The sequence below is a fragment of the Alosa pseudoharengus genome, unplaced genomic scaffold (assembly GCF_046254945.1).
Source record: "Alosa pseudoharengus isolate Yale_2024_CS ecotype anadromous, Long Island Sound unplaced genomic scaffold, YU_APseudo_1.1 YU_APseudo_1.1_scf_11, whole genome shotgun sequence".
Classification (NCBI taxonomy): Eukaryota; Metazoa; Chordata; class Actinopteri; order Clupeiformes; family Clupeidae; genus Alosa; species Alosa pseudoharengus.
Genome location: NW_027468576.1, coordinates 19932837 through 19949399, shown reverse-complemented (window position 1 = coordinate 19949399; position 16563 = coordinate 19932837). Strand labels below are relative to the sequence as shown.

Sequence of the window (16563 nt, the reverse complement as noted above, 5' to 3'; positions counted from 1 at the left end):
ATGAGAAAAATGACTGGCTGTTTTGGAAAGGTGAACACGGGTGTTAGACTTGCTGGTTTTAACTCCGATAATGATCTTGCTGATAGTTTAAATGAATTTCAGCATAGTTTTACTGAACAGATTGATCATTTGAGACGTATGACTAAGTCATCCCCTAATAATATTGATATTAATACTGGGTTTGTGGTTAGGTTGTTCAGGCAGACTCATTTAGAAAGAGGAGCCTATGCCCAGATCAAATCTGTGGAAAGGTGCTTAAGACCTGTGTGGAGCAACTGGGGGGCATTTTCCAGTGCATTTTTGTGGAATGCCTGGAGAGAAAAAGGATTCCCGTTATTTGGAAACACTCCATTGTTGTCCCTGTTGCAATGGGCTCTAATCCTAAATTCAGTGAATGATGTTATACCTTTAGCCCTCACTTCTCTAGTCATGAAGGTGTTTGAGAAGGTGATGAAGCAGGTGATTCAGGTGCAGGGGTCCTTAGACCCCATGCAGTTTGCATATAGAGTTGGTAGAGGTGTGGAGGATGCCACTCTGACGTTGCTGAACAGTCTGTAACACCACCTTGAGAGCCCCATGTCCCATGCTAGACTTCTTTTTATTGATTTTTCCTCTGCTTTTAATACTATGCAGCCACATCTACTTGCTGAGAAACTTCTCTCTACACAATTAAACTTGATTTTAACATTATTGGATTTTAGATTTTATGACACACAGGTCACAGTGTGTTAGAGTCAAGGGTGTTCTCTCTGAAAAGCTCTACTCTTTCACTGGTTCTCCCCCACCTCTCTTGTACATTCTATATACCAACAGCTGCAGAAGTCAATTTGATAACAGACAAATCATCAAGTTTGCCGATGACTCTGTCATAATTAGTCTCTTTAAGGGAGGGGAATTAGATTTTGACTTTGGAAATTAGTCAAAAATTAGGGGGGAATTAGATTTAGACTTTGTCACTTGGTGTATGGAGTCCTATCTGGAACTTAACATGTCCAAAACCAAGGACATGGTCATTGATTTTAGAAAGTCTGCACCTACTCCCAAGCTTACAGTGATAGGAGGATTGGAAGTGGAACTAGTGGGCAGCTGCAAATACCTAGAAACTGTCCTGGGGTGCATTTCCCAAAACCATAGTTGCAACTTAGAAAACAAACTTAAAGCTAACTTAGAAAACCCTGTTTCACTACACCACAACATGATGTATTGTATTGGGTTTTTTTGAAGCCCTAGCCATCATTCTTTTCAAAGAAAAGGGTGGCTGAAAATTCAACAGCCTGGAATAGAAAGTTCTACATGCTGAATAAGACAATAAATCAATATGAAAGCTTTCATTCATGTTATCAGGGCGTCTGTTGAAACTGTATTTGAATATAACTGAAGGCATCCTCTCAGTCGATGAACTGTGTGTGAACTATGCACACATTTTTAAACCAACACAAATTAATGTATTGACAAACAAGCAATGTTTATTCATTGTTTACCTTTTGAAATGTGGTTACACCTAACAAAGGCATATGAAAATAGCGATATGAAAAATCAGTTGAATATAACTGAAGGCGTGTATGCGTGAGTCTTTGTGTGTGTGTGTGTATATATATATGTGTGTGTGTGTGTGAGTGTATATGTAACTGTGACATGCGTGAATGTGTGTGTTGTTATTGTGTTATTATGCTATTTTCCCATAGGAAAAATCTCAAGATACCGGATCTCCTTATATGGGCAAAGATGGTAGCTTTTTTGTTGGCGAACTTCAGAGGTCTACTGTGTATTTCTGCATGCTATAATGTGGACTGTGATGCACTTCTGAAATTATGTTGTTGCTAACCTTCGTGTATATGTCTGGGGAACAACTGGGATTGATTTAGTTTAAACCTCCACCAGACTGGCATACCCCTACACATACAGTTCATACAATATTTAAGACTATAACCAGAGGTTTCTTTTTAACTTTATTTAAACTCAGAGGCAAGGCAGAGGTAAAACAAGGAGCTGGGTTATAATGGCAGGGAGATTGAGTTTAGGGCAATGTGGAAGCTGAGAAGGACTTGGGAAATGTCTACTTTCTTTTCTTTTCAAAATTGTACTGCTCTGCAACATCTAACAATTTTTTAAATGGTACACAATAATTTTGTTGTGACAGATTCCAGTACTACATTTAACATTTAGTTTGGTCAAACGTTTGAGATTAAGACTAGGGCTTTGTTGTTATATAACACGGTAGTGGTCAGATAGAAAAGGTTGGGGGCCCAGTCATCGGTTACGTCCCTCACTGTGGCCCGCTGTAGCGCCCAAGGAAGAGGATGCTGCGTGTGGGGTTGTGCATGATGAGGAAGAAGAAGGGGTGGTCAGCGTTGAAGTGTTCCTCGCGGAGCATGCAGAACGACGCTATGGCCGCAGTGGCCGCCGCCGCCTCCGTGCCCTCCTCGGTGACGTCGCATACGGCGCTGTGTGCCAACGCTGAGATGGAGAGCCCACCGTTGGCGCTCATGCCGGACAGGTCTGCGGTGGCCTCGTCGAACAGCGAGCCCATGCCGAGCCCGGACAACGTGTCACCCAGAGAGAGGGACGTTTCCAGTTTGAAGCGGGGCAGGTGCAGGACCACGTCGCTGCCGTCGTCCAGGTTAGCGGGGTCTGTCCAGTCTAGAAGATTCTCTATGGTCAGTTTATTCTCCAGCTGTGTGAAGATAGAGAAGAGTACAGTTTCCAAATAAAAAAACCAAGAGTTTAGACTAGAGGAAACCGTCCATTCTCTCTCTCGTTATCTTTCTTACTGACGAGCAAACACATGCTTCTTTTCTTGCATGGTTTTCTGCATGTGCAGTTGTGGTCTCTTTCTCTGTCTGTTTCTCTCTCTCCCTCTCTCTTTACGTGCACACACACACACACACCTTGGTTAGTGTTTTGTCCTCTGGCGGCAGTAGGATGAACATGCTGAGCTCCTTTTGTGTGTACGGCAGCTCCAGCACCTGAATCTCCAGGTCGGGAACCCATCCATAAGGAAGCTTCTTTGTCTGGCACATCATCTGCACCGGCCGAGTCTCCAACTAAATACATACACGGGCGCACAATTACACATATATACCAACATGAATACACACACACACACACATATGAATCCAAACACACACACAAATATGAATTGCGGCGCACACACACACACACTCATGAGTTCATGACTTCTTTAGCTCATCAGTACACTTGTGCATGCTGCACCAAGAAATGTACAGGTCTTGCACACGGTCTCACTGTTACTTCAGTGGCTAGATGATTCATATTTGCAGTATGTAGCCACAGAGCTTTGGGTGTTTCAAAGTGATTAGAGGTTTGTGTTTTTGTCATTTTTGAACATTTTTGAATATATATTGATGTTTTACCCGGCTGATCTTAAAGGGCATCTCTTGCGTCTGCTCCTTTTTGAAGCGATGCATCCAGCTGCCCTTAAAGTAAACAGCGTTCACCAGCACCAGACGAGTCATCTTCGACAGCACTCCTGCCTTCAGCAGCTCTTCAATCTTATCTGAAATAGCACACACAGACCACAGGTAGGTACACATACACACACACAGCACACACACAACACAAGCACACAAACATGCACGCACACATGCACAGATACACATTTGAATTCTTTATTTGAACCCACCAATCACATTTCTCACAGAAGGGTTTGAAATATTTCCAGAGATGAAAAACAGCTTTCACCCTCATGGGTTCAGAAAACATCACCTACACCACACAGCAAGGCTGCCTATATGAACATGCCACATACCAATATGACCAATTTACATGCATAACCCTTCCTAGATCACTGATCTTTGCTAGTTTAGTCATTTTGTCATTAAAGGCTACTTTACTCAGTTTACATACTCAGTTTTTTAGCACTTTTCTGTGTTTACGTACATATGAAGAGTTCAGATGCAAAACCCTTTAAATCCGTCTGACCACTTTTCTTTTAAATTAGCATTTTTTTATCAGGCTCCTATAGATTTTTGCCTACAAATCTATATTTCAGACCAGGAGGAGAGTGGTGTTTAGCGGGTTTTGAAGCAAAATTATTTATTATACTATGTGTGGAGAGCATTACTCACCATCGTTAACTAATTTTTTGACGGAGGTGGTGTTTATACTGTATGTAATTGTTGTGTGCATGAATGTGTGTGTGTGTGTGCGTATGTATGCATGTATCTCTCTCTCTCTCTGTCTGAATATGTGTGTGTCTCTGTGTGTGTGTATGTATCTCTCTGTCTTTATGTGTGTGTGTGCATAAGTATATATACTCTTTTGATCCCGTGAGGGAAATTTGGTCTCTGCATTTATCCCAATCCGTGAATTAGTGAAACACACTCAGCACACAGTGAGGTGAAGCACACACTAATCACACACTAATCCCGGCACAGTGAGCTGCCTGCAACAACAGCGGCGCTCAGGGAGCAGTGAGGGGTTAGGTGCTTTGCTCAAGGGCACTTCAGCCGTTCCTACTGGTCTGGGTTCGAACCGGCAACCCTCCGGTTACAAGTCCGAAGTGCTAACCAGTAGGCCACGGCTGCCCCAGTGTGTGTGTATGAGAGAGAGAGAGTGTGTGTGTGTATGAATATGTGATCCTTACTCTCAGTCTTCTCCTTCACCCACTGGTTGATTGTTTGTCTGGCCTCCTCAGTAGCCTGCAGGAAGTCCATCGCTTGCAGCTCAGCCAGGTAGTTCTTCTGTATCCCTGCCAGGAACTCCTACACACACACACACACACATACACACACACACAGGAATATATGACTTAGCCTATAGCAACCAGATACTCCAGAGTCAGCCAATGGGAAACCAGATACTCCAGAGTCAGCCAATGACTCTCACACCGACTCAGTCTCTAGTTAGTCTCTAGATATCCCCCAATATACAGGATGACATGACACACAGAAATGAGATGAGGCTATGTCTACACCATTGCGGATTCCTCTGAATCCGGAAGACTTACTGGTGAGAAGCCAAAAGTTTTCTCTCCAAAGAGGCGATTGGCCAGGTTGAGAACGTGGGAGGAGCTGGGGGTGGTGATTTTCCCCATCAGGGTATGAAGATGAGAGTGGACTTCAGGCACCTGATCAAATCGCATCACCTGCGTACACACACACACACACACATTTGCCCATTATACATGCATAACTACTGGATTTGTTAAAGCATCTCAAAACCATGGGAATGTATAGAACGACGGCAGGGGCATAGGTTTGGTCTGAGCTTTAGTGGGGACACTGCCCAGTAACACCCACATCCCCCCCCCCCCCCGAAAAAAAAAGAAAAAGCCCCTTAACTCTTTCACCAGCCACTATAGATATATAAAATGATTAAAATGATGTACTGTCCAACTATCCATGATTAAAATGTGCTACTGTCCAACTTGATCTGTGTAGCCTACATAATCTGTTTTTAATATGTACAGATATGTAGGTTATATTTAACATTTAATATTTATTTTCTATTTGGTCTGTTATGAAATCATGCATTGACCCATTTAAGCACAGCTCAGTTTTAAGAAACTTAAATACATGCATGCTTAGCATTTTGTGAAAAGAAATCATTAAGGCTACATTGACAAACTCTTAATCGTGAGCTGCCTGTATATTCTCTGATTCTAATATTTAAAGATATCTAGGCGATGTAGGCCTAAGCACAGCTCAGTTTTAAGAAATGCTTAAAGCCGAAAGACCATGTTGAATTTTGCTACAATTTATTTCAAAACCGGATTACTCTGGAACAGCTAACTACCGTAAAACTCCAAATAATAGCCCAGGCTTTTATTTTCCCAAATCGCCAAACTGCACAGGCTAGTATTATAGACAGGCGTCTATATGAGACAGGCCTTTAATTCCCTTTACACAAAACGTTTCCTCTCCAAAGATGGAAAATATTATCGAATTCATTATTTCCAACACACTGAATGTCTACCTATATGACTAGGCTATCTGATGACAATTATGGATCATCCATTTAGTGTTGAGATGTTGTTCATTGAGTGAGATACAGTAAGATCCAAATAGCGGGGATAGCCAGAACAGATTAAACACGTTTTAATTAAACGTAATTTACAAAGAGATCGTATCACACTGAAAGCTCATATTTTGTCACTAGCAAATAGCCTATATCGGTCCTTTGTCAAATACAGTTGCATTATCAGCCCTGACCAAAACCGTTCAGGAATTATTTATGCAAAAGTGGAACGTGCATAATGTTTCATTCTCCCTCCTTTTCGGCACAAATGAAACAGCATGAGAGAGCATGAACCATGTTTCTCCCGTTTTGTATTTGCCAAATTTGACAACAGTCTACATTTCAAATCATAGCCTACTTCCAGGCGCGCGGGAAGATATTTTCGACCAGGGGTGCTGAATAACAAAATAATCATGGATGTCCGACAATTTCTCCCCCAGCATATGATTCGAATTTAGACAGCTAAATACACCATTTCAGCACCGTGTATGAGTAGGTCTAAGAGTGAGAAGTTTTATAATGCCCTGGGCAGCCACATTCCACTGCAACTATGCGCAGCACTTGCCACTCATCAATAAAAACTGTGCGCGCACACACCAGTCCCATAGAAGCGCACTTGACTTTACATCATTAACCTATTTCAGTATATAGCCAGAAAATGTGCGTAGACGGGCTCTGATATAGCCTAGTCTAAGGTAAATTCCTTTTATGACTTCTTTGTTTTTATCGCCATGGCATTTAGAATAAAGAATAACGTTCGCGAACCCTTCTGGTTTTGTTGCCAGCATAAAAACAAGCTTACCATCGGCCTATCCGCAAATTTTAAACACAAGGGATGAATTGAACGATGATGAAGTCGGACATATAGGCATAGTTCATACTGAAAAAAAGTTATACAATTTGGAACTAGCTTTTCCCCACCGCAGTCTTTTAATGCCATAAATATAACGTGTGCAGTCTGCGCCATACTTAAGCCCAAATCACACCTAAGATTCGCAAAGAGATGAGCTGCAACATTCTATTAACCAGCAACTTTCTAAAACCTTGCAACTGTGACCAGACGTGGTGAATGCTTTGCGACGGCTTGCGACGGCTTGCAACGACGTGCAATATCTAATTCACACCGCTGTAACCTCCTTTCTGTAACGGTTTCGTGTGATTGTGAATCTTTGGTGTAAATTGGGCTTTAAACAGATGATCTGACGGGTTTTAGAAGATTCAATACAACCCGAAACAAAAAAAAAGACCAGGCCTCTACTGGAGACCGGCCTTTAACCCAAACCTGTAGCCACGCCAGGCGTTTAAAAGAGACAGGCGTCTCTTTGGGACTCGGCTATTATTTGAAGTTTTACGGTATATACGGGAATGCATTACACCTTTGTGTTCGGTAAGGTCGGCTGTTTATTCTGATATATGGTTTGTCATGTGTTGCGTGAAGAGTGTGTACAGTAGGCCTATGATATTCCACTGAGACGAATGGATGTGGAGATGGGCGCAGAGAATAATTATTAAATCTCTTGAAGTTATTTTTTCTCGCAAACTGTTTATCACAGCAAATAGTGGCTAGCTAGCACCGTTTAAAAGCTGAGAAAAGTCTCTTTTATGTGACACATGTGTGATGAGTAACCTACTTCTCGAGGAGTTCAACAGAGAAGAATGGGTGAATTTGGACGCACTTCATATGCCTTAGTGAAGTGAAGCTGAAGCGCTGCGCCATGCTGTGCAGGAGACTGCGGCTCACTGGTAGTTATTATAGGTAACTTCAAATCAGCGCAATTTACCCTTATAGGCTACTGCACATTACAAGATCTGTACGAGATGATCCGCAGTACTGAAGTGAGAAATTATTTAACTCTTTGTGTAGCGCATGTGAGCGCTTTTTTCCCCATTTCAACCTGAATATTGGTGGGGACATTTCAGTCGTAATTTGACATTGGTGTGGACACGTCCTTCGGTCCCCACGCAAATCTACGCCCCTGAATGACGGTCATTATCAGGAAAATAAGTCCCGACAGGGCGAACAGGAAAGTCTTGATTCGTCTTGAAGGGACTTATTTTCCCGATAATGACTGGCGTTCTTTACATTATCCTGCTTATTACACGGCTACTTGCCAAAACGAAAAAATAAACTCCACATGATGACTCTTTACATTTATTTGTTACAGTTTCATCGTGGCTTTTGATGAGAAAAATCAAACATTCTTTAGAACACAGCTGATCAACTGTCTGCTTTGACTTTTGAATGAAGTTCCACTGCAATAAGTGACAGACTACTTGGGGAGTGATATGAAAGACCTGAATAAGCATAAAAACCATTTTCCTTGACAGCGGTCTGTTATACTTAGCAACAAGGCCGTAGTCATGATGTCAACATTGGGGGGGACCAAATCTGTGGTGGGGTCTGAGGGACCCCCAAACAGAATTTCAATACATTTCCTACCATGCAAAACTATTATTAAAAATCACAAACAAGTCGTTAGTTAGGTCAGTCAATTAGGTTATTCCAAACTTTTGACGGACATAGGCATGGCATGGATGGATTATGAACCCCTGGACACAGATGCCCCCCCGGTGAGTTTTGTGAAAAGAGAAGGGTGGAGAAGAAGCAACTTCACTGGTCCATCCCTGGACCCGTGACTCCATTTGTGTTCAAAATGTATACTTTAAAAGAAATTACAAACTAGAGTATCTTATGATAACCTCTATATTACACAGAATGTGGTTCTTTAATTATTACTTACACCTGAAGATTTTTTTAAACTAAGGCTTAGACTCATAGGTTTGGAGCCTAATAAGATTTTGTCTTTTAGATTTTATTATGCTGGCGGCTAATCACACAATTTTAACATAGTTTGAAAGGGACAGGATTCAGGAATAGGCTACTAAGAGAGGCCCCTCTTCTGTCTGACTCACCTCATGTTACCCCTGTATGCATTAAAGACTGCCTTCTGACAGAAATGACGTTTTGTGCCAACATGTAGAAACACTAGGCCTACTAGGCCTACAGCCTTTAATTGGTGAATGGAGGTGCAAATTCCTTTCTTTGGTTATTGTCCGCGATTCACATTAACTGTAGGCTATCACATATTGTAAACGTCGCCACATTTGATCACGTTTTGACTGCATGGATGCGCGATTGAGTGCGCATCTAAATAATATGCAAGATGAAACAATCATTTCTAAGAGGCCTATACACGGTAATTTCTGGCATTTACTACTAGCATATGAATGCATTATTTATGTTGAAAGACGTGAAAGAAATGACACAGGCTTGCACAAAATCATCATTTAAAATAAAACGTTTCACTTTCGCTATCATTGCGAGAATAGGCTACAATATGGAAAATGTTCCCTTTCAGTCTGATCGGCTCCAAACATGTATGGGATTTCCTTAGCCTGTGCTACACCTTTCCCAGAAGTTTTGTGAAAATTGTACCGGTAGCTTTTGCGATATTGTTGACAGCCCTACCTCACCACAGTAGGGTGCAGTAAATGGAAGCTTTTGATAGCGCACGCCACTAACGAAAAACGGAAAATCACCAGGACAAACCACTCAGGGGTGTAGGCTACTCTGGAACCATAGGTCACTAATTTGTGCGTTATTTACGTTTGATTACATTTCAGATACGTGTTGGTTTCCTAGTATAGCGCTTTATTCTTTCTTTATTTTTCTATGTCCAAATATTGGGGGGGACATTTTGGTCATATTTGAATATTGGGGGGGACACGTCCCCCTCAATGTCTATGGTGACTACGGCCCTGCTTAGCAACAGTCTGTTATCAAAAAAGTATCAGACCTCCGAACGTTGGGATGGCCCATTCAAGTGAATGGAGCATTTTGCAGCATTTTGAAGAGCCGTATAATAAACACTTATACAATCAGTGACCTAGCCTGGCTAAATTATTTCCTGAACTCAAATTTTGTGGGTGGGGTAAATAGGACTGGTTTTCAGGCTACAGTGACCTGATAATATACCGGTACATTATCAGGGGTTAAAGTGTGGGGGGGCGGGAAGGAATGCAGTTCCGCCACCTCAGATAAATGAATAACTAGATGTACCGCGTAGCGGTACAAAATATGACCGCCGCTCAGTCCTGCACATCCATTCCGCGAAAATAAATCATATTAATGAATTTGTCTCCATCTTCTACTCCATCCCCCACTCTTGAAACTTTTGTGTATGCTTGTTTGGAATGTGTGTTTGCACACATTCCGCACACAAAGTAGCCTACTGGCGCTGCAAAGGTGAATAGATTTGTTTCTGGGCCAAAAAATCTGTAACATGGTTATAAAACCTTTAAAATCTCTAAACAATCACAAGTAGGGCAGTTCATCACAGTCCATCCATTGCAACTGGACTGATGAAAGGTACACCTGTAGGCTACATTGTATTTGGGAAAAGCAGAAGGTAGCAGCATAATGTATTTATTTATTATTAAACAAAACAATCCCTGTCTTCCTGTTTTCAACAGCTATCAAGAAGAGAGGTCATGTCATGGATTTTTGTGAATGTTTCTTCTTCTACATATGCATTTAGTCATCTAGTTAAAATGATATTCAGCTTTATTGTCAATGCACAAATTAAATACCAGTAGTCTAAAACAAAATGCCGTTTTACCCAGTGGTGCAAATAACTGACATGTCCAAAAGGGCCTTAATGAAATGCGTTGCGAGTTCATACACATTTTAACGGGCAAAGTTGAAGAGCTACTGTCCGTTATTGTTTGTGCAAATAATATGCTGATTCATGTTCCCTTGCATTTTGCAACCATGAGGTCCATGGTTAAGCTCAATCTTTTGACGCAATCTTTTCACCCAGCCTAGTCCATGGTAGGCGCCCGATAGAAATATTGTTTAATTTTACATTTGAGATATCCACGCACTGGCGCCCCCCCCCTGCGACGTGTTCGCCCCCCGGTTTTAGAGCTATTCTAAATGCAAAAATGCATAGAGGGAGTTATGACAAAACCGTGACTGTTAACAAACTATAAGCTATGTAAGGTAGGCCCTATGCTAGGCCTATTACACAACACAAATTGTCACTAGGCTATGCTGGCGACCCAAATAAAATCTCCTTTGGACCCAATGGCTTACACCTTACAGCAGTGTTTTTCAACCACTGTGCCGGGGCACACTAGTGTGCCGTGAGAGATCATCAGGTGTGCCGCAGAAAATTACCCAAATGTCACTTACTGGTCCAGAAAAGCAACTGTTGCATCAAAGAATTTATAACCACATGCTCTCATTGATTGTATGATTGCACTATTTGTGGTATGCAGGCAATGTACAACGGGGGCCCCATATCCAGTATTCACAGAATCATCACATATCCAGTCATAACAACAATTAAATTAGATAAAGTCACCTAGGCCTAAATGAAACAAAGGGCGCTTGTTTTATTGAGCAGGTCTTGCATAGAAGCCATAATAAGGCCATATCTGTGTATTATTTGAAATTTTAGGCTATGGTATGTTTATTTTTTCTTCACACAGGATGGTAGTGTGCCGTGGGACATTTTAAGTGTCAAAAGTGTGCCGTGGCACGAAAAAAGGTTGAAAAACACTGCCTTACAGTATCAAGCTGCCACCTCTTGGCGAAAAGTTAATAGTTTTGCATATCAGTAGTAATACATTTCACGTAGCTGTGAATCACGGAAAGGGCGAATGAAGTGGACACTTCTAAATGGAACCCAACCCACTGTACAGTAGCTCAAGGTCTGTGGCTAAAGCAGCCATAATGAAAGCGTTATCATTGTTTGGATACTTCACACACACACGTGTTTTTTAATCGCATAGACTACAACTACCAAGCTGGAATCAAAGCACATCGACTCCCCTCTAACACCCTAAACACGCACTTCGAACAAACAAAAAGCGCCTCAGTCTCACGGAATAGCCATAGGCAAAACTGTATCTGACCGGTGTAACGTTGGTACTAAATCATCCATCGCAAAGAATGATTTTTGTAGCACGTGCAACAAATATGTGTAGGTACAGCCCTGCCCTAAATACATCTCAACGTGCGCTCTAAAACATCTGGTTTAAATGGAGATGTAGATCATCACGGGTGCGTTAATAAATCTACATTGCGGCAAGTTGACACAAATTATTCACTTTGACGAATTTATGTAGTTTCAGTTACTTTACTTTGAGCCATGCTCTTCCTTACTTGAATAACCTTTGAAAATAGAGGATTGAAGTAGCCTATATGGGTGTTTGGGAATGAACGTTGACTCAGATGCTTTTTGAGACCTTGAGCAGAAATGTCCCAGCCCGGTGTTTAGGGTGCATCATAGACAGGTTATCTTTCAGGTAGCCTATATATTTTCCATTAAAAAACCATCACGTAGCGAACGTGTTGTGGCTAACTCATTTAGCTCCTGTTAGTAGCCTAGGTTATGGTCATAAGCAAATGAGATGACAGTCGAAAGATACAATTAGTGCTGTTATCGATTTGCTTGGTAGCCTATAAACGCATTTATGGTTTTCTACAAATACATCAATAATCAAATTGGCCTCCATCACTCAACCATGCTAACGGTAACATTATTTTACCTACGTTCTGCTATTGATAGGATTAACGTAGCCTACCTGCAGTAAAAAACAAGCATGTCCGATAAACATTCTCAGATTTATTTCGGCTTCAAGAGGAAATGGGAATTACATGTCATGCAGAAATCATCCTACCCTTAGACGTTCTCTGCGGTAAACTACTGTAGCCTTGTCCTTTTAGGAAGCGTAGTGTCTTTCTAACCCACTTTAGATTAACTTTCAACAAATGTACTTGGCAAAATTACGTCTCACTGCAACGATGCGCCATCTAGTGGACAAACGACTACTTATCGCCAATACTGGAAATGCAGCCATGATGATGATGATGAATATTTATTTTGGCTTTCTTTTAATCCTACTGAATTTGTAATTATGTATCGGCCGTTCTAATACCGATAGTATGTGGGTGCCTGTGTGTGTGCGTGCATGTGTATATGTGTGCGCCACCATCTACAGGCCAATGAGTGTACAGTCACTAAATGTACACATAACTTAATTTTTTAGACCCCCCCATGGATGAAATTCTACGAAACTTGGCATACCCCCAGAGAATGTCAGGTTAATCATACACATACAATTTGGTGCAGTTCTGAACGTCTTTACTGAAGAGAGGGGCGATTAAAGCAGAATGATATTGCATTTTCATTTTTTACCAGGGGGATGCAAATCACAAATGAGTGATTATGGGCTAGGTTGATGTGGGCCCTTGAGACCAACATACCATAAAAAATTCTTCATCCTCGGTGCCACGGTTCAGGTAGTTATTTAGGAAAAACTGCATTTTTTGGGTTTCGGGGGGCCCAGCGCGGAGGGGGAGTGGCCCCCGGGGACCAAACGAAATTTTTCCGTAAAAGTCTAGTGGGGCTACATACCCACCAAATGTCATGTGCCCCCGGTGTTTCCGTGCCCCGGGTATCGTTGACCAAAATTTCAGGAAGTAGATGACGGGGGAAAAAAAAAAAAAAAAAAACTTTGACAATCCCTATATGACCGCCGCATTCTTTCATACCAACAATATAGCGCGATGATATTGTTAAAATAAATGGTGAGTTAATTTTTCGCATGTACAGAGGTGACCAAGAAGCTAGCAATTCTTGTCCAAAAAGTATTGCTACACCACTACGTTAAGTCAGTTTCTGTGTAAACCCATGAACACACCTCTTTGCTTGAGTTCTTTCACATGTTGGCTGCAAAGAAATCCAGGAAACTCAAGAAAACACATTCCTTCAGCCCTTATTGCGGTTGATTTTACAACCACAAGTGTCACTGAATTATTTTCACCCTTTACTATTTGCCTTATCCAACCACCTTACACACACACAAACACACAAACACACACACACAGCATGTGAAGCAATGTGGCAGAATAAATCCTTTCCCAATACCTTGCCCATCTCTGTGTGTGTGCGCGTGCGGGCCCCCATGTAGACCATGGCCAGAGCGGTGCTGATGCTGAGGGGGCTGATGATCAGGCTGGCCCCGGGAGACTCCTTACTCAGCGCGCGGTACAGATCCAGCGCAAACGCCCCGTTAGCACGACTTAGCGCCTCCATAGCAACAGCTGTAGCAGACAGGAAGTAGTCAGTTATATGCAAGTGTGGCCTGTAGTGAATTATATCAGTAGTGATCAGCGTAGATGGGGAGTTTAATTTGAAACAAAACTGATTCTGATGATCAAACCGTGAGGAGCCTCTGCTTCAGGAGCAGCTGGTTTACGCTTGGAGTAACTTAAACATTTAGGACGACAGGTTCTCAGAGAAAGTATACATAATGTAAACACATACATTATATACGTAAACCACACACAACCACAGATGAGTCAGTATAAAATGGACACACAGGATGCGGCCAGTGTGACACTTCTACAGTTGTGGCTGAATGAGAGAAATCCCATATGTACACAGCCCACATTCCAGTTGACATAAAACACACACACACGACACAGGCAAGACTGATGTTGAGGCTCCTGTTTGCTGTGCCGATGGCAAAATGGAAGAGATTGTATATGGTATGTTGCCTACTTACCGTGGAAGATTAAATCAGTTGTTACAAAGGTGCTTCCCTACTTCCTTCTCACTCCTACTCACATGCAGTTCCTTTATATCTGTCTCATTCTCTCTCTATCTTTCTGTGGAACTTGCTCTTCCGGCCTTTTAGTGGCAACGCCACGCCCACTGGATATAGACACTCAACCCTAAGTGTGTGTGTGTGTGTGTGTGTGTGTGTGTTCGTGTGTGTTCGTACAGAGGTAGTAAATGTGTCTACCTGTATGTAAGTATCTATTAGGGAGACAAAATGGAGGATGTGGTGTTTGACTTTTAGGTGTAGTCACAGTGGTAGTATCACACGACACAGCCATAAAGTAGGGTGAGGGACTGTGTGTGTGTGTGTGTTGCTGGTGGACTTTAGACTTTTTTGTTACACATACCGCATTTTCATCTGTCTCTCGCATACACAGCAAAAAGTATAAATAAGAATGTAGATACACACACACACATCCCATATCCAAAATGAGCAAATCAAATCTGAATCATCACCACACTCAACAGCGAAGTGTGTGTGTGTGTGTGTGTGTGTGTATGTGTGTGTGTGTGTCTGCCTGTGCGTGTTAGAGAGAGAGAAAGGGAGAAAGAGAGGGAAAAAGAGGAGAGAACCCAGATACCACAACTTATTATAACAATGACTGCATTTACATGCACCTCAGCATCCCGGTTATGATTGGGATTTTTAAGCATTGGGCATGTAAACATCATATCCCAACTTCTGAAGCCCGGATAAGCCCATATTCCAGTTTTGCTAGGTGGAGTACTCGGAAAAAAGTAACCGTGATACTGTAACATACACATCTTATCCTGGTTTATCATGCAAACGTGTGTGACTGTGCTAACAGATCTTAACTGTTATCCGGGATATATTCATGCAAACGTGTGTGACTGTGCTAACAGATCTTAACTGTTATCCGGGATATATTATCTATACAGGGATATCAATAACCAGGCTTCTCTGTGTTCAACACCAATATCTTGAATAATTGGGATAAGCCACATAACCGGGTTACTGACTGCATGTAAACGCAGTTACTGTTCAGAATTATTCCTCTCAGTAATTCAGACTGGAGTATAACTATAAATCATATAAATCTTAGTTTAGAGATGTAAAACATATTTGTCCTATTATATTAAAACAATATGTGCATCGGTTTTGGTCTGGCTATCACCAGACCAAGCTCAATCTTTTCAGGTCAGGCTGGGTTTACCCAGTCTACATCGGTTTTGTATTGTGTGAATAAATCACAACATTTAATAATTTATCATAAATGATCAGATTCATCATACCATCAAATAAACCAAACTAAAGAAGATATGAGAGAGACTCATGACTCTAATTTACAATTTTAATTTTTTTTTGCGCCAAAACATTACACATGTCTCATGGTGCTTTACGGAGTGTTAGACAATCAGAGAAAAGAAGGCCCATGGGTAAACGGGGGCGAGGAAAAACTCCCTATAATTGGAGATACATATACTGTAGGAAGAAACCTCGAGCAGATCCACGACTCAAGGGCCTGACCCATCTGCCTAGGGTCAGTTACAGAACAGTAAGGTCTGTATACATGATAAATGTATAAGTTAGTCAGATGTAGAAAATATAACATGGTGTTTAAAGCCACCTGAGGTGTATGTTACAAGAGGTGGGATGGTTACATATCCGGTATGATAATGCATGAATCCTATTTAGTGTCAGAAAGTTCAAATAGTCCAGTGTAGGAAATGGAATTGTCCAGGGGGATTAGGAGTTGTCATAGGGCAAGTGATGGGTCGCTAGGCTGTACCTGCCAGGAATACGGGCAGAGTTGTCATAGGACAAGTGGTGGTAATTTACATTGTTGTGCCTCCTGTAGTTTGTTAGCCTGGGAGAACCCACATGAACCTGTTAGCAATTCACAGCCAGTTAGGCCATTCACAGCCCTTTTCAAAAACCCAGGCATGAATCACAATCTCTTATCCGACATGGGATGGGCTTTTATGATAT

At 41.8% G+C, this 16563-nt stretch overlaps 1 protein-coding gene across 1 annotated transcript; it reads right to left on the bottom strand.

Annotated features, from left to right (window-relative positions):
• Positions 1-1440: 1440 nt before the first annotated feature.
• serpinb1 (serpin peptidase inhibitor, clade B (ovalbumin), member 1) lies at positions 1441-14668 on the bottom strand. Its single transcript, XM_076278315.1, has 7 exons — positions 14557-14668; positions 13917-14092; positions 4970-5107; positions 4607-4724; positions 3375-3517; positions 2889-3044; positions 1441-2674 (listed from the first exon to the last, which is right to left on the bottom strand). The coding sequence occupies exons 2-7, from the start codon at positions 14082-14084 to the stop codon at positions 2267-2269; spliced, it is 1131 nt and encodes a 376-aa protein (XP_076134430.1). The 5' UTR covers positions 14085-14092; positions 14557-14668; the 3' UTR covers positions 1441-2266.
• Between the last annotated feature and the right edge of the window lie 1895 nt (positions 14669-16563).

Bases quoted from the DNA above. Each gene is read 5' to 3' on its own strand.
- serpinb1 (XM_076278315.1), bottom strand. From the start codon at position 14,084: ATGGAGGCGCTAAGTCGTGCTAACGGGGCGTTTGCGCTGGATCTGTAC. The intron at 5,108-13,916 runs GTATTGGGAAAG...GTGTGTACGCAG, and splicing joins CACACACAGAGATGGGCAAG to GTGATGCGATTTGATCAGGT. The intron at 4,725-4,969 runs GTAAGTCTTCCG...GTGTGTGTGTAG, and splicing joins AAACTTTTGGCTTCTCACCA to GAGTTCCTGGCAGGGATACA.